Source organism: Trachypithecus francoisi, unplaced genomic scaffold (assembly GCF_009764315.1).
Source record: "Trachypithecus francoisi isolate TF-2019V2 unplaced genomic scaffold, Tfra_2.0 Lachesis_group8, whole genome shotgun sequence".
NCBI classification, from domain to species: Eukaryota; Metazoa; Chordata; class Mammalia; order Primates; family Cercopithecidae; genus Trachypithecus; species Trachypithecus francoisi.
The window spans coordinates 102,172,791-102,190,931 of NW_022681473.1; the positions used below are offsets into that span (position 1 = coordinate 102,172,791).

Here is an 18,141-nt window from a genome sequence, read left to right on the forward strand (position 1 = left end):
TCAACTGATGAGAGACTTATGACAAATTCAAGTTCTGCTAAGTGTAAAGTTACTTAATATGTGATGGGAAACTAGTCTGCCCAAAAGCTCACTCCTACTTAACTGGCTTTGTCACTGGCATAGCAAATAAAGATCTCCAACGTACCTCTTGTCCATACTTCACCGAGTGATCAGAGGGAAGAAGCTCAACATCACCCTCCACCATGGCCCCTTCCAAACACTCGTCTAAGTTGCGATAACCATTTACCTGAAGAGGATACTGGCCAAAGGTCTCATTGTTACAAAAGGGTTTTCCTAGGCAAAGAGAGAGACTTTTTTAAAAAGACATCATTATGACTATCTAAAGCCTATCTTCTGGCTCCACAGAGACAACATTTTAAATTCAGCAACTTCCTGACAGCTTGTTAGAAATGCACTTAAGTCTTTATAGCAATCTCTAACGAGCCAGTCAATCCAGACACTGAACACTGACAACCAGTAACATTGGGAAAAGGCCAGGGGCGTGGTGGCTTATGCCTGTAATCCCACCGCTTTGGGAGGCCAAGGTGGGAGGATCACTTGAGGCCAGGAGTTTAAGACCAGCCTGGAAAACACAGTGGCACCCCTGTCTCTACAAAAAATAAAAATTATCCAGGTGCAGTAGCACATGCCTGAAGTCCTGGCTACTCAGGAGGATAAGGTAGGAGGATTTCTTGAGCCCAGAAGTCTAAGGTTACAGTAAGCTATGATGATGCCACTGTGCTACAACCTGGGCAACAGAGCAAGAACTTGTCTTTTTAAAAAAAAAAAAAAAAAAAAGCGAACTGCAAAAAGAAAGACAACCAGACATTATGTGCTTCCTAATCAAGGGTTTTCTCACCACCTGTGAATAAATAGTCTTGCCAAAAAAAAGCCTTATCTAACTCTAGTCAAATCTCTAGATCCAACTACCAATTTATAAGAGGAGGAGTAGAGAGGAACATGGGGATATGTTAAAATATGTTAAATATGTATCAGAGGACATGCAAACAGCAAAATTTCCGATTGTGGAAATGCTGCAGAACAAACAACCCAGTCTCTCCAAAAAATACATTTCAAGGAAAAAACGATGGAGGGGGCGCCTACAAATATTCAGTCATAAATGAATCACACACTGGGGTCCTGATTAAAACAAACTCTAAAAATAAATTTTTCTATTTTTTTAAAATTATGAAAACAAATTGGAAATCTGAACACTGACTCAATATTTGATAGTTTAAAATGCTATTTTTCAGAGTCATATTGGTACTGGGTTGTTTTAAAAAGAGTATCAGATTGGTAAGAGTGGGGTGGGATGGGGAATGACTGGCTGTGGGCTAAGGCTGTATTCACGGAGGTTTTAAAATTGCTCTATTGGCCGGGCGCGGTGGCTCAAGCCTGTAATCCCAGCACTTTGGGAGGCCGAGACGGGTGGATCACGAGGTCAGGAGATCGAGACCATCCTGGCTAACACGGTGAAACCTCGTCTCTACTAAAAATACAAAAAAAACTAGCCGGGCGAGGTGGTGGGCGCCTGTAGTCCCAGCTACTCGGGAGGCTGAGGCAGGAGAATGGCGTAAACCCAGGAGGCGGAGCTTGCAGTGAGCTGAGATCTGGCCACTGCACTCCAGTCCAGGCGACAGAGTGAGACTCCGCCTCAAAAAAAAAATAAATTAATTAATTAAAAAAAAATAAAATTGCTCTATTTGAATGTATTCTAAATTCTCCATGATTAAAAATAAATTATGTGTCTAGCATGCAGCTTAGATAGATAAGCCTCCAGAGTGAAAAGTCTCTAGTCTAGAAAAACATTTTGGGCAGTCTCACTCAATAAAACCTTTTGAGATTCGGTATTATATTAGAATAAGCAACACAGAGAAAACTGAGTAAAATCACTACCTGACATTCATGTCAGATTTGGGCTGTGCAAGTATTAATATGATAAATCTGAGATAAAGACTGTGCACATTTTACAGATGAAGAGACTGAGGATCCAGAAGCTTCCACAGATTATCCACAGTTAAACAGAGGCAGAACCAATATTCAGACCTGGGTACTGCTGACTCTCAAGCCTTTTCACTGTACTGCCTCCTCAAAGGGACACAGTAATAAAGATATGATCACAGGTCTAGAATTAAAATTCAGAGCAGAGAATTTACCTTCACGAACCCCTTCAGTCAGGAAAGTACCATAGAACAGCTGCACCATTGGATTTTCAGATTTGTTCCTGGGACTGCTGCTTTTAGGAAAAGGAGACAATTCTGGATTGTTTGGATTAAGATATGTGCTACATAAAATCCAAGCATCATTCAAAAGCAAAAATAGTGCATTTTCATCAACCCCCAGAGAGCCAGGTATGATCTAAATAAGTAACAATTAGTTCAGTTCAAACACTTCTTGAACACCTTCTTTCGAGCATTGTGCTAAACTCTGAAGACACAAAGACAAGAAGGTCCAATCCCTGGACTTAAGGAGCTTAAAGCCTAATAGCGGAGTCACAGATGCAGACAAATACAGGTATCTGTATGCTTTCAGTATATACATCTATATCCAATGATAGATGTATGCAAGGTATAGAAGTAGTATAAACGTAAGAATGAACTCTGTTGCACAGATTTACAAATACAAAACATTTTTCTCTCTGATACAATAGAAATAAAAAGTTTCTTCTTACAAGTCCATCTCAAATTGCTAACTATGTTAAGTTGCTGTTTCCAAAACCATTTTATAGTTACAATTCTTCTACCTAGAATTGAAACCATTTAAAACACAAATTTCTCAGAGGGATATCTATATTGTGCCCTAAATTTCACTTCTCTGAGTGACTGAAATGACTATAGCCTATACTCTACACATTCTAAGTAGACCTCAAAAGGGATCTTAAATTTAAGTATCCATATTATACCATCATGTTCGCAACAGAGGTTGATTTGACCTTTTTACAAATACATTTTATAGTACATGCTGAGTTTAATAAAGTTAACACTTATAGTCCTTTAGTTAGGGGGGAAAAAAAACCTGCAGGATTAGATGACTGCTATATCCTCAGAGGGGAAAGCTGAAGGTGACAGGATACACGATGAGGACTACCTCAGTGGTTATCCCAGGAGGTGTGGTTAAAAACCAGCAATTTCTACTTAAGGAGAGTAACTTTCCAGCATATAATTCTCACTGCCCCACTGTGAGTTGGAAGGATGTACAAACAAACCCTCAACACTCACTTAACATTAACAGCTAGCTGGAATGCGTCCTCTAGCCAATCCAGGAGCTTGTGTGTGAATTCACTCACATCTTGCTATAAGAGAGGCACAAATTGCATAAAAGTTAGATGCAATACCAAGAGAAATTAAAATTTATCCTTATCCCACCAATGAATTAAGATTATACTACCATAAAAGCATTTCTTTTTTTCTTTTTGTTTTTTGTTTTGAGACAGGGTCCCTCTCTGTCACCCAGACTGGAGTGCAGTGGCGCAATCTCAGCTCACTGCAGCCTCTGCCTCCCAGGTTCAAGCAATTCTCCTGCCTCAGCCTCCCAAGGAGCTGGGATTACAGGCACACATGACCACGGCCGGCTAATTTTTGTATTTTTAGTAGAGATAGGGTTTCACCATGTTGGCCAAGTTGGTCTTGAACTCCTGACCTCAAATGATCCACCTGCCTCGGCGTCACAAGTGCTGGGATTACAGGCATCAGCTATTGCGCCCAGCCTGAAAGCATTTCTTTTTGGGGGCTGAATATCATGAAAACATAGGAACACTGAAACCCAGCTACTGTACATAAAAAAGAAGGTGCATTAAGCAACCTGTAAGTTGTAGCTAGAAGGAAGCTGGAACGCTACTACTTCCAGCCACATCTATTTATGACAAAGAAAGAAAAATAAACAAAATCTTCCAAGTAGGACTTTTTAAGAAAAAGGCCCAAGGAACTTTAGAACAATACAGAGATCTGAATAAAGAAAGAAAACTTTAACGTTTTGAGAATTTTGTAGAACTGTAGGACCTTCAAATAGAGAATGAAAAAAAAATTGTATGAGGAAGAAGCTGATCTAATTAGTGACAGCTTTGTTTTCGTTTTTTAATTATTTTTTCAGAGACGGGGTCTCACTCTGTCACCCAGGCTGGAGTACAGTAGCACAATCACAGCTTACTGCAGCCTCAAACTCCTGGGTTTCAGGGATCTTCCTGCCTCAGTCTCCCGAGTAGCTGGGACTACAGGTGCGTACCCCCATGCCCGGCTATTTTTTAATAGGAGGTAGGGAAAGGAAAGTCTAGAAGAGGGAAGTTGCTGAGAAAAGCTCCTTCCTGAACTCAGATTTAGATAGTTTTAAGGCTACAATTTCCATCTGGACCATTCCAAGACAAAGGTGCAGACAAAGGACTACTTTTCTTGGTATCCCTTTTGTTACAGTTCATTGAGGTATTTTCCCATCTCCTCCTTTGCACGTCAATAGCCCCTGTATAATTCTACGTTCTTTCTAATACTATTTCTTCTTCTCTTGAGAACTGCCAGACCCCATGCAACACACACACACTCTCACATGCTTTCTCTCACCACCTGTTCTGTAGGCAAAATAAAAGTCAGAAACGAGTGCCCACAGTCCTGCTTAGTCATGTTCACAGCTTGTTACGCAGCTGAAATAAAGCAGTACCACATTAATATTGACAAGGCGCGACTTCAAACTCAAGAATAAGGTTTCTTTTGTACCTGCTGTTCCTCAGATGATCGGAATGCTCCCTTTAATAGATCCAGGGCTGCAGATGGGTCTACAAATTTTCTATTTGATCCCATCATCAGAGCAAACAAATACTGAAGCTCTTGCATAAACATGATATTTCTCTTTTCCTGTAGAAAACAAAGCACATGTACTCTTACAACATCTCATTTAGAAAATCAGAATGTGTAAAGAAAAAAAAAGTTTTCGTGAGCCGGGCGCAGTGGCTCACACCTGTAATCCCAGCACTTTGGGAGGCCAAGGCAGATGGATCATGAGGTCAGGAGATCGAGACCATGGTGGCTAACACAGTGAAACCCCGTCTCTACTAAAAATACAAAAAAAAAAATTAGCCGGGCATGGTGGCAGACGCCTGTAGTCCCAGCTACTCGGGAGGCTAAGGCAGGAGAATTGCGTGAACCCAGGAGGCGGAGCTTGCAGTGAACTGGATTGGGCCACGGTACTCCAGCCTGGGCAACAGAGTGAGACTCCATTTCAAAAAGAAAAAAAAGAAAGGGGAAAAGTGGTCATTTAAGAAAAAAAAGTTTTCAATAATCATGCCCTCATTTATATTTACCTAGATCTAGGTGAAAGTCACAGGGCTATATAATGTTACAGGGACTCTGGTAAGGACTGTACTCTAAACTGAAGAGTAACTATGTAGAAGCCAGAGAGACAGCACTGCTGGAAAAACAGAAATGTCCACTTTCTGAAGCTGCTGCCCTCCCTCTCATGGAGAAAACGCATTACGCTAAGGTGAAATCCTGGGAAGGGTTAAAACGCCGGGAGGAGGCTACAACCTTTGGCAAAAACAGAATAAAATCGACAAAGGCGGCTCAGGTCCCCTGCATCAGGGCATCTCTCCACCATTACATCACCTGAGCAGCTCAGGAAGAGAAAGGATACAACAAGCACAACAGTATTTGGGGTCTCCCCACCCACATATTCTTGGAGCTGTTTTTCTCATTTTATTCCTACTTAATTTTACATTTTTGCATACCCTTATATGTTATCCCAAAAAAGGAAAACGAGCCATTTAGAAATGAAAACAAATATTAGCACAGGCCAAAGAATATGATGGGTATCAGCTTTAGGCAAAAATCTGGAAGCCTTAGGGATGAAAAGGACTAAATAACAGTGAAGAAATCCATTGACACCAACTTACTGTGTGACTTCGACAATTTTCAAGTACATTTTGTGGCAGACTATAACTGAGAACGAGTCTTCGAAATTCAGGCAATTGAAAGAGAGACTGAAATAAAGAAAGAAAGGGATACACAGCCTTTCCTGAAAATAACTGCAGCAACATATGTATTTTTCACTTTAAATATTTTATTTCATATTTAAAAGTATGTAAAACTATCAACCTGGCAATTCGACTTATGTTATTTCTAAAGAAATAATGGTTGTGCACAAAAAATTAGCTCAAAGAATATTAATACTTTAGGAAAAAATTGAAACAACCTAATGTCTAACAAAAGGAGCAGTTTTTGTTTTTTGTTTTGTTTTTGTAGAGACCAGGTCTCCCTCCCTATGTTGCCCAGGCTGGTCTCAACCTCCTGAGCTCAAGCGATCTGCTCCTTTGGCCTCCCAAAGTGTTGAGATTACAGGCACAAGCCACCAAGCCCAGCCAAAAGCAGCAGTTTAAATACACTATACTGTGTTTACACAATAGACTATTAAGCAGTCATTGAAATAATATTGTAAAAAGTGTTTATAAAATGACCAACTAAAGTGAAAATGAAAAAAACAAGAGCTATGTGTATCAACATGGGTAAACCTCAAAACTACATTTTGAGTGATAAAAACTTACAGAAAAACAGTATTATACTGCTTATATTAACAACATGTAAAACAATACTACATATTGTTCAGGGATACATCCAAGTGTGGTTATGTCTGTGGGAAAGGGAAGATGTCACAACAGGAACTCAATAGAACAGAAATTTGTAACATTTAACTTTTTAAGCCAGGTGGTTAGTATAGCAGTGTTTACTATTCACTCCTTGTCATAATATTGCATTTTTTTAAAGTTTAACAGCAGATGGTAGAACTGGAGAGAGGGATTCTTTTTATTATTTGCAAATCACATTTTTCTACTGTGAATACCTTTCATAAGTTAATTTTCTTTAAAAATATCTCCTGTATGAATATATAACTCCTCATCCCAACACGCTCCTCAAATGAAAACCCTCTCAGGCCTGCACGGTGGAACTCTTGAAGAAGCATCCTAGGTAAATAATAGGCAAAACTTTGGAATTAGAACTAAATAAAACACCTCCTTGGTATTCCAAAAGCCCCAGGTATATTTCCTAATGTCATCCAAAGAATCCAAGTGTCGGTACCTGACTAGAGCCCATGTGCACCTCTCTGGCTTCCCTCACTCTAACACAAGCTGCGGTGGGATTCAGCCAACAGGGTGAGTGTTCACCTGGACTGGAGTGTAAACCGGGTCATGTTGCACCAAAGTTCTCTCGGGAACCAGGACTTGGCTGGTGAGCTCTATCCTCAGTCACTCTCTTCTCTTCCACCTCACCTGTCTACCTAACACACTTGCATTCCTACTCTGCTGGCTACCCTGTGATATTCTTGAGTTTCTATTCTGCTGTGAGAAAAATGGCTTTACATTCTCAGCCACTTAACTCCACCTCTTCACCATCACGAAAATCAGGCTTTGCCATTACTCTTAAAAACCACATTAGGCTGGAAGTGGTGGCTTATGCCTGTAATTCCAACACTTTGGAAGGCTGAGGCACCTGAGGTCAGGTTCGAGACCAGCCTGACCAACATGGAGAAACCCCATCTCTACTAAAAATACAAAATTAGCCAGGTGTGATGGCATGCCTGTAGTCCCAGCTACTAGGGAGGCTGAGGCAGGAGAATCGCTTGAACCCAGGAGGCGGAGGTTGCGGTGAGCTGAGATGGTGTCATTGCACTCCAGCCTGGGCAACAGGAGTGAAACTCTGTCTCAAAAAAACACACACACAAAAAGAAAAACAAAAAAGATAAAAAAAAAAAAAAATCACATTAAGTGTGCGCTAATACTATGCACATCTCCCAATTTATTCCCTATCCAAACGCTGCTGCTTCTGTGTTCTCTGCATCACTTCATTACATCCTCCTCCCCTAGTCACCAAAGTTTAGAACTGTAGAAAAATCCTTGAATCTTTCTCCTAGCCATTCACATCTAATAAGTAACAAGTCCTTTGGCTTCTGCCTCTGGGTGCTCTTTATAACCTAACTGCTTTCTCCCTATCGGCGCCCCATCAACTGCTCTAATCCAACTCCCATCGCCGCTCACTTGCACCACAGCACATGGTCTCTTTGCTTCCAGAACTTCCCTTCACCAACTCACACTTGCTCACAACTGCCACGCAGCTCCTTGTAACTACCTCGCTAATATGGCAAAAATAAAGCTCCCGATTCACTCAACACTGTCATCTAGGAACAGCTTTCCTCACTCTCCCAAGTCCTGACATCCTCCTAGGTGACTTCAGTCAATCCCTGAGGACATCCTGTCAGTGCTGCCTTGAAAATATATCAAGAACCCCAACTCTTTTCTATTTCCAGGGCTACCAGTCCAGTCCGAGTCACCATCACTCTCCATGGATGACAGCCATGGGTCTCTCCCCATGCATCCTTGCCTCTCCATCCTTATCTCACCATAGGAGCCAGAGGGAGCCTCTTAATACTTGAGCCAGAGTTGATCAGTCTGCCACTGGGGACCTTCAGTGACTCCTGTCCACTCAGAACCTCCTCTCCAGTGACCCTCCCTTTGCTCTTAGCATCCAGCTACTTGGACTCCAGCATGTTCCCTGAACACATCAAGCCCATTCCCACCATGAAGCCATTGGTCTATGTGTTCCTCTACCTGGAATGTTTTTTTATCCCAATAGATGCCTGGTTCACTCCCTTGCTAGTCTCACCCCCTTCCCCACCTCAGTGAGGCTCATCCAACACCACAGTCAATACTGCAACCTGTTCCCACCTCTCCTGCAGTTCCAATCTCTGTAACCTTGCTCTTTTTTCCACTGGACCAATCACAGTCTAATGTATTATTATACACATTTTATGTAGCTCGTTCATCATTCTGTTAGTTTTTAGTTTACTGTTCATTTTCTATCTCACCTCCTGAGAATTTACATTCCATGTGGGCACAGCTGTCTTTGTTTTGTTCACTCCTATATCAAGGGCCTAGAACACTGCTAGACGTAGAACAGGTGTTCAATCGTTTGCTGAGGGAGCTCGCATGCATCCAGCCTGGAGATCTCTCGGCTTCTTGGGCATCCCATCTCTAGTGACACATTCCTCCACTCCATCTCTATCTACACCCACATCCCAGTCTGCACCCAAAATACGCCAAACACATGAAAGGTGTCAGTTCGCAGATTACACATTCAGAAAAGCTCACTCTGCAACCATTACATGTCTTCTTTGTGTCCGATTACCTGCAGGATAGATACCTGTTCTTTGACTTCAGCAGGAGCCCAAGCAAATTGATCTCTTTCCTGGCTCCCTAACAATCAGTTCCTTCCTATCGTCATTTCTTTCTCCATCTAGCATTGATGCTATGGTCTTAACTGCCCTTCATTAAATTCACAGAGTGTCCTTTTGTCCTTTGATCACATATCCAGCAAATGCTCCAACTTAAATGAGTTGAGTTTTCCATGTAAGAGGTTCAGAGTGCTGCCAAGAGAAGTCCTGATAGACACTGAGCATTCTGGTATCACAATACATTTAAAGTAAACAATTTCAAGCAGATCTTCAAATTTTTGGAAATCCTACTACTGTACTCTGGTGCCAATCGGTTCTCCCACCATCTCCAACAACTATTTCAAACTTTTACTCCCTTTAAAATCTGACTCTGTCACTTCTCCACTGTCTCAAAAAATAGCTGCTTATTTCACAAAGGAGAAAAAAAAGACTAGACACTACTTCAGCTCTAATGTGCAGTTATCATTTCTTCCTCCTCCCTTCCCATTACTCTCCTGCCCTTTTCCTTGTTAAGGCCAACCCCTCAGATATACTTTCTACGCTGTCTGCTCACGCTGTCCCAGGAGCCTTACTCAGGTATCCTCTGCATCTGCTGGCTCTTGTCCACCCTCCACAGGAGTGAAGGCTGAGGAAGGGGGTGAATCCAGGGAATGTTCTCTTTCTCTCTCTCTCTCTTTTCAGACAGGAAAGAACTGACATGTTCCATATTATCTTCCTACATTCTATTCTCAACACAGATGCCAGTGATCCTTTTAAACTGGAAGTATGATCATATCACTTCTCTGCTCCAAACCTTCCAATACATTCCTATTTCATCTAGAATTCCCAAATCCTCATTGTGACCACAAGCTCTCCCACTCCAACTCCACCATCTTTCCTATCCCACTGCTATCAGTTTTGGATCACTCCATCTTGGCTATTTGCTATTCTCAGACACATTAAGCAAGCTCCTGAACCTCAGTCTGCTTATTTGCTGTTCATTGTCTGAAATGTTCCCTATGTAATTATATAGCTCATTCCCTGGCCACCTTCAGATCTCAGCTCAAATGCCTACCTCATCAGAAAAGCCATCCCTGACCCTCTGCCCTCTCCAGCTGAACCCTGTCCAGTCCCCCAGACTCACTCATTCATCTCTACACTTGTCACCTCCTGATGTTTTGTTTACTGTCTGTGCCACTCTTTCCAAAGTAAACCATCAGAGTACGGGCTTTGTTTTAGTCCCCGCTGTTTCCCCAGAGCCTAAGACAGTACATAGAAGCTGGATGTAGTGGATGTGTAGGAAGGGAGAATTCCATTTTTTAGCTTGAGCAGCTGGGTAGTACCATGATGGAGAAGACTGCGGGGGTGAGCGCCAAGGGTTGCCTTGGGGCTATGTAAGTTTAAGATGCCTGATCGATACTTCTAAAGCGCCACTACCCTCTAGTGAATTCACTCACTCTCTTGGTTTTATTTATTCACTCCCTTGGTTTTATTGCTATCTATAAGGTGCTGATTTCCAAAACTATATCTGGAGCCCACTACTTTTTCTGAAGTACAAATTCATATAATTGTATGCCTACATGGTATCTCCTTAAACTCAACTCATTTCAGTTGGAGCATTTGCTGGGTATGTGATCAAAGGACAAAAGGGCACTCTGTGAATTTAATGAGGGGCAGTTAGGACCACAGCATCCACAGGCACAGGCACCTCAGACTCGGCATATCTAAAACTGAGCTGATCGCAGGGCGCGGTGACTCACGCCTCTAATCCTAGCACTTTGGGAGGCCAAGGCAGGCAGATCACGGGGTCAGGAGTTGGAAATCAGCCTGACCCACATGGCGAAACCCCGTCTCTACTAAAAGTACAAAAATTAGCCAGGTCTGGTGGTGCGTGCCTGTAGTCCCAGCTACTCGGAAGGTTGAGGCAAGAGGATCCCTTGAACCTGGGAGACAGAAATTGCAGTGAGCTGAGATTGCGCCGTCTTGTCTTAGATGAATAACTAATAAATATTAAAAATAAATTTAAAAAATGAAGACATTGGGCCAGGCACGGTGGCTCATGCCTGAAATCCCAGCACTTTGGGAGGCTGAGGCAGGCGGATCACCTGAGAGGTCAGGAGTTCGAGACCAACCTGGCCAACATGGTGAAACCCTGTCTCTACTAAAAAATTAGCCAAGTGGCTAGGCACAGTGGCTCACGCCTCTAATCTCAGCACTTTGGGAGGCCAAGGCAGGCAGATCACTGGGTTAGGAGTTGGAGACCAGCCTGACCACCATGGTGAAACCCTGTCTCTACTAAAAATACAAAAATTAGCCAGGCCTGGTGGTGCGTGTCTGTAGTTCCAGCTACTCGGGAGGCTGAGGCAGGAGAATTGCTTAAACCTGGGAGGCAGAGGTTGCAGTGAGCTGAGATCACACCACTGCACTCCAGCCTGGGCAACAGAACAAGACGCCGTGTCAGAGAAAAACAAAACAAACAAACAAAAAAACCTGAACTGAAATCCACTTTTAACACACACCCAAATTATTCCTCTTCCAGGGTCAAATGGTACTATAATCCACCTGGCTACTAGAACTAGAAACCTCATAGTCTTACTCAACTACTGCAGGCATATCCTGTATCCAACTGCCCACCAATCCTGTAGATTTGATCTCCTCGGCGCCTCAAGAATGCATTCACTTCTCTCCTTCCATGATTTCTGCCACTTCTCTACTCCAGGCCACCACTGTGGCCTACCTGGATAGCTATGATAGCCTTCAACAACTGATTCCTCCTTATTCACTCTCACTGCTATAATATAGTATTCACTAAATGCTTATCCAAAACACCTATTCAATATATTTACAACCACAGCAGATTTCTTTTTAGTACTGCTCAACTTAGACATCAAAGCATCTAAATCCAAACACAATAATGCCAGAAAAACTCCCCAGTTTTAAATATCTGTTTTAATTTTTTGAAAGCTATGTTTCTACATTTCAGTTTAATAAATTACAAAGTTATTTCCAAAAGACATAGTTATCTCTTAAAAATATCATACCTGAATAACAGCACTAAACCAACATGTATTGCCAACATTTTTCAGCCCAACTGGCCAACCATCAACTCTCCTCCAGTCATTGGGATTGGGGTTTTCTCCCCAGACTTCACAGCGTTTTCTCTTTGAGCGTTTAGTTTCTGCAGAGGTTGCTTCATGCATCCTATATTGTGCAGCATGCCACACATCAAAAAAGAAAATAGTTAAAGAATAATATAGCATATGCAGGATGCTGTAACCTTTTGTGGATAATTCAAAATGCCAGAAAAAGTATTTACTGGATAATCCCTAGCTATATAAGGAACTGTAAGATTGTAACGCAACTGAAAAGCAAGATTTAAACATAGAAATGTTAATCCTTCCATAACAGACATTATTACTAATAAGGTCCATGATAGAACTGAGTTGAAATTCAAGACTATTTAAGGGTACCATATTAGAAATTTTAGATTTCAACACAGTGAATCTATCTAAGACCTCACCATTGAAAAGGGCAGGAGAGACACTGTGCTAAAGATAAGAGCCTCCAAATTGCCCAGGACACAAAACACAGCGCTATGTTCCCTGAAATAAACATCTCAGCAGTGTGTGGGAATAAACATGTCCAGAAATGGAGAGGCCACCACTGGAACTGGATGTTGGTGAACAGTACCAAACAATCATCCAATTAGTACCAGTTCAAAAAAATAGATTCCTTGATCACTTATGAGACAGGGTAGCTGAATAATGCATTTAAAAATGTGCAACAGCATAACCCTCAAAGTTTATAAAAGAGAATATACATTTATCAGATACCTGGACTAGGTTGTTTTTAATTCAACTGTGAACTGAAATACCTTGCATGCTTCTACTCAAAGACACAGGTTGCAATAAAACCCCTTTCAGTTTGGCTTTTTCAAAAGTAAGCTTTTTCAAAGAGTAAGCTAATGCGAATTCAAAATTTCTCCTAAAAGAAATTTCATTCAGGCGCTTAGCAGAATTATTCCTGAGTGGCATTCACAGAGCTATTGCCTTTGACATACACACAAATGTGGGGGCAAGGATTATAAGTTAAATCAATAACCTGTTAAGATCTCTTCCATCAGCTTGAATTTTGGGAGACTCCAATAGACTCAAAGCAATGGCAGCCTGAAGATCATCTTTGTTATCATGAGTAAGGTCTATCACTTCTGTAAGATAAACAGAAATTTAATTAGTCTATATATAGGAAACATTGCCCTTCTGTGATACAAGAAAAAGATAAAGATATACTCCCTAGCTTTCATTACAACAATTGCTCAACGTGTAACAATTTTATTACCCTACTGCATAGTCAAATGAGTAACTTCAGCTACACTGTAACCTTAGACTAGCCCACAGTACAGAAAAAACAAGCTGCAATGATCAAATGAATCAAATACCCTCTTCTGTATTCTCACTCCACAAAGTCCAAAGTAGATCCCATACATGTGGGTTAAATAGTCTCTATTATCACAAAACATCAGTCAAATATCAAACATCCAGGGAACAGATATTTTCAATTTCATACAAAATATTTCATAAACAAGGGACATACTCAACTAGTTAAGAACAGTAAGAGAAAGAAAAAGTGAAACTCACACATGATACAAAATACTCACAGATACAAAATACCTAAACAAAACATTAGCAAATAGAACCCAATAATATACAAAAAAAGTTACCCATTAAGATCAAGTTGAGTTTACTGCAGGAAAAAAACTGAGTTAATACAAGATGGAGCAGTAAAATTCACTATCTTAACAATTAAAAGAAAAAAGATCATCTTAATAGATACAGAAAATGTATTTGATAACATTCAACTTTCTTTCAGGATAAAAACTGAAAGCCAACTAGGAAAAGAAAAACATCGTTAGGCTGAGAAAAAGTATCCCTGAGAAGCCCACAGAAAACTGTTATACTTAATGGAAAAACGTTAAGTACATTTGCTTTAAAATCAAGACTAAGACAAACACATCTGCTTTTATTCACCATGGTTCTGGAAGTTCTAGGCAGGCAGTAAGAAATTTTGGGCATGGTGGCTCACGCTTGTAATCCCAGCACTTTGGGAGGCCAAGATGGGAGGATCAACTGAGGTCAGGAGTTTGAGACCAACCTGGCCAACATGGTGGAACCTCATCTCTACTAAAAATAAAAAAAATTAGCTGGGTGTAGTTGCACGTGCCTCTAATTCCAGCCACTTGGGAGGCTGAGGCAGGAGAATCGCTTGAAACCAGGAGGCGGAGGGTGCAGTGAGTTGAGATTGTGTTACTGCACTCTAGCCTGGACAACAGAGTGAGACTCCATCTCTAAGAATACAAAGGCTGGAAAATAAGAAGCAAAACTGTCATAATTCACGGATAATAATCACCTAAAAGGGAAACCCAAAATAATCCACAGCTACTCTGGGCACACTGCCTATGTGGTAGCCCTGTTCCACAGGAACAGTTTTAAAAAACAAAAGAGGCTGGAAGCGGTGGCTCACGCCTATAATCCCGGCACTTTGGGAGGTCAAGGTGGGTGGATCACCTGAGGTCAGGGGTTCAAGACCAGCCTGACCAACAAGGAGAGACTCCCTCTCTACTTAAAATACAAAATTAGCCAGGTGCGGTGGTGCATGCCTGTAATCCCAGCTACTTGGGAGGCTGAGGAAGGAGGACCGCTTGAACCTGGGAGGCGGAGGCCACAGTGACCCAAGGTCATGCCATTGCACTATCCCCTGGGCAACAAGAGCAAAACCTCCATCTCAAAACAAAAAATTTTTTTTTTTTTTTTTTTTTTTTTTTTTTTTGAGACGGAGTCTCACTGTGTCGCCCAGGCTGGAGTGCAGTGGCGCGATCTCGGCTCACTGCAAGCTCCGCCTCCCGGGTTCCCGCCATTCTCCCGCCTCAGCCTCCGAGTAGCTGGGACTACAGGCGCCCGCCACTGCGCCCGGCTAGTTTTTTGTATTTTTTAGTAGAGACGGGGTTTCACCGTGTTAGCCAGGAGGGTCTCGATCTCCTGACCTCGTGATCCGCCCGCCTCGGCCTCCCAAAGTGCTGGGATTACAGGCTTGAGCCACCGCGCCCGGCAACAAAAATTTTTTAAATTAAAAAGCACACACAAATATTACAAAACTGCAGTAATCAAGACTGTGTGCTGCTGGCACAAGGAGACATATACATCAATGGAACAGAATTTATAGTCCAGAAATAAACTCTTACATTCCTGGTCAATTGATTTTCAACCTAAGTACTAAGACAACTCAAGAGGGAAAGAATATCTTTTCAACAAATGGTGCTGTGACAACTGAACACCACATGCAAACGAATATAGCTGAACTCCTACCTAGCCCCATATACAAAAATTAAGTCAAAATGGATCAAGTCCTCAAAATGAGAGCTAAAATATAAAACTCCTAGAGGACGACACAGGTGTAAATCTTCATGACCTTAGATTAGGCAACAAAATCTAAGATGACACCCAGAGCATAAGAAACCAAAGAAAAAATAGAATAAAAAATCTTTTGGGCTTCAGAAGACACCATCAAGAAGTAAAGAGACTGCTGGGCACAGTGGCTCACATCTGTAATCCCAGGACTTTGGGAGGCCCAGGCAGGCGGAACACTAGGTCAGGAGTTCGAGATCAGCCTGACAAAAACAGTGAAACCCCATCTCTACTAAAAATACAAAAAAATTAGCTAGGCATGGTGGCAGGTGCCTGTAATCTCAGTTACTCTGGAGGCTGAGGCAGGAGAATTGCTTGAACATGGGAGCCAGGAGGCAGAGGTTGCAGTGAGCTGAGATCGCACCACTGCACTCCCGCCCGGGCGACAGTGCGAGACTTGGTCTCAAAAAAAAGAAAAAAAAAAAGAAGTAAAGAGACAATTCACAGAAAGGGAGAAAAAATTTGCAAAACATGCATCTGATAAGAGATCTATACACAGAACATACAAAAAGAACTCCTGTAACCGAATAAGACAAAGAATGATTTCAAAAATGGGCAGAAAATCTGAATTGACATTTCTCCAAAGAATATACTAGATAAATGACCAATAAGCATAAGATGCTCAACATCACTAATCATCAGAAAAATGCAAATCAAAACTACAATGAGATATCCTTTCACACCCATAGCGACAGAAGATTGGCAAGGATATGGAGAAACTGGAACCTTTGTGCACTGTTGGTGGGATTTCAAAATGGTGCAACTGGCCAGGGCGGTGGCTCACGCCTGTAATCCCAGCACTTTGAGAGGCCAAGGTGGGCAGATGGCTTGCGCTAAGGAGTTCAAGGCCAGCCTGGGCAACGTGGCGAAACCTTGTCTCTAAAAAATTCAAAACACAAATAAAAAATAAAAAATGGCTGGGCATGGTGGTATGTGCCCATAGTCCCGGTTGCTTGGGAGGCTGGGGCAGGAGGATCACTTGAGCCTGGGATGTCTAGGCTGTAGTGAGCCCTGTTTGCACAACTGCACTCCAGCCTGGGTAACAGTGAAACTCTGTCTCAAAAAAAAATAACAAACAAAACAAATAAATAAAATACGGCCAGGCATGGTGGCTCATGCCAGTAATTCTACACTCAGGGAGGCCGAGGCAGGTGGATCACTTCAGGTCAGGAGTTCGAGACCAGCCCGGGCAACATGGGGAAACATCGTCTCTACTAAAAATACAAAACTTAGCTAGGCGTGGTGGGACACACCTGTAGTCCCAGCTACACAGGAGGCTGAGGCATGAGAATCACTTGTACCCGGGAGGTGGAGGCTGCATTGAGCCAAGATTGTGCCACTGCGCTCCAACCTGGGCGACAGAGCAAGACCCTGTCTCAAATAAACAAATAAACAAACAAACAAATAAATAAATAAAAATAAATGGTGCGACTACTGCAGAAAACAGTACGGAGTCTATTCAAAAAATTAAAAATAGAACAACCATATAACCCAGCAATCCTACTTCTGGGTATAGATCCAAAAGAATCTAAAGCAGGGTCTTTTTCTGAGACACAGTCTCACTCTGTCACCCGTGCTGGAGTGCAGTGGCACAATCTCAGCTCACTGCAGCCTCAACCTCCAGGGCTCAAGGGATCTACTTGCTTCAGCCTCCCAGGTGGCTGGGACTACAGGCACACACCATCACACGTGGCTAATTTTTCTACCTTTTGTAGAGACAGGGATTCACCATGTGGCCCTGGCTGGTCTTGAACTCCTGAGCTCAAACTATCCACCTGCCTCAGCCTTCCAAAGTGCCGGGATTACAGGTATAAGCTACGGTGCCCAGCCTAAAGCAGGGTCTTGTAGAGATATCTGTACATCCAAGTTCACAGCAACACTATTCACAAGAGCCAAGAGGTAGAAACAACCCAAATGTCCATTAATGAATGGATAAACAAAACATGGCATATACATACATACAAATGGAATATTACTCAGCCTTAAAAAGGAAAGAAATTTGAGGCATGCTGTAACATGAAGTCTGAAGACATTCTGTTAAGTGAAATAAGCCCACTGCAAAAGGACAGTGTATTTCTACTTATATGAGGTTCCTAGAAATTCAGAGAAAGAGTAGAATAGAGGAGAGAAAAAATGGGGGTTACTGTTCCATGCATACTAAGTAAATGAAATGTTCTGGAATGGATGGTGGTGATGGCTGCACAACAATATGAATTTATTTAATACTTCTGAACTGTACATTTAAACAGTTAAGATGGTAAACTGTATGTTTTACCAAAAAAGACTGGAAAAAAAGAAATACTGTCACATGCTACAACATGGATGAAACTTATGACAGATATTATGCCAAATGAAATAAGCCAGTCACAAAAAGACAACCACTGTATGAGTCCACTTATATGAAGTATTTCAAGTAGTCACACTCATAGAAACAGAAAGCAGAATGGTAGTTACCAGGGGCTGGGTATGGAGTTCAGATTTGCAATATGGTAACATT

At 41.9% G+C, this 18,141-nt stretch overlaps 1 protein-coding gene across 27 annotated transcripts in view; it reads right to left on the reverse strand.

The window, feature by feature from the left end:
* The window catches only part of USP28 (ubiquitin specific peptidase 28), an 81,287-nt gene that overhangs the window by 32,978 nt on the left and 30,168 nt on the right, over positions 1–18,141 (reverse strand). For 13 of the 27 annotated variants that reach the window (XR_004435649.1, XM_033204252.1, XM_033204237.1 and 10 more), the window contains 7 exons: positions 13,285–13,390; positions 12,225–12,384; positions 5,876–5,962; positions 4,704–4,841; positions 3,219–3,292; positions 2,157–2,236; positions 146–294 (listed from right to left, as the gene is read on the reverse strand). Coding sequence is in view for 26 of the 27 variants with exons in the window: in XM_033204237.1 (XP_033060128.1) it covers positions 146–294; positions 2,157–2,236; positions 3,219–3,292; positions 4,704–4,841; positions 5,876–5,962; positions 12,225–12,384; positions 13,285–13,390 (794 nt within the window). In the remaining variant the exon portion in view is untranslated. The remainder of the gene's footprint in view (positions 1–145; positions 295–2,156; positions 2,237–3,218; positions 3,293–4,703; positions 4,842–5,875; positions 5,963–12,224; positions 12,385–13,284; positions 13,391–18,141) is intronic. The other 14 variants (XM_033204254.1, XM_033204253.1, XM_033204249.1 and 11 more) reach the window with 2 other exon arrangements.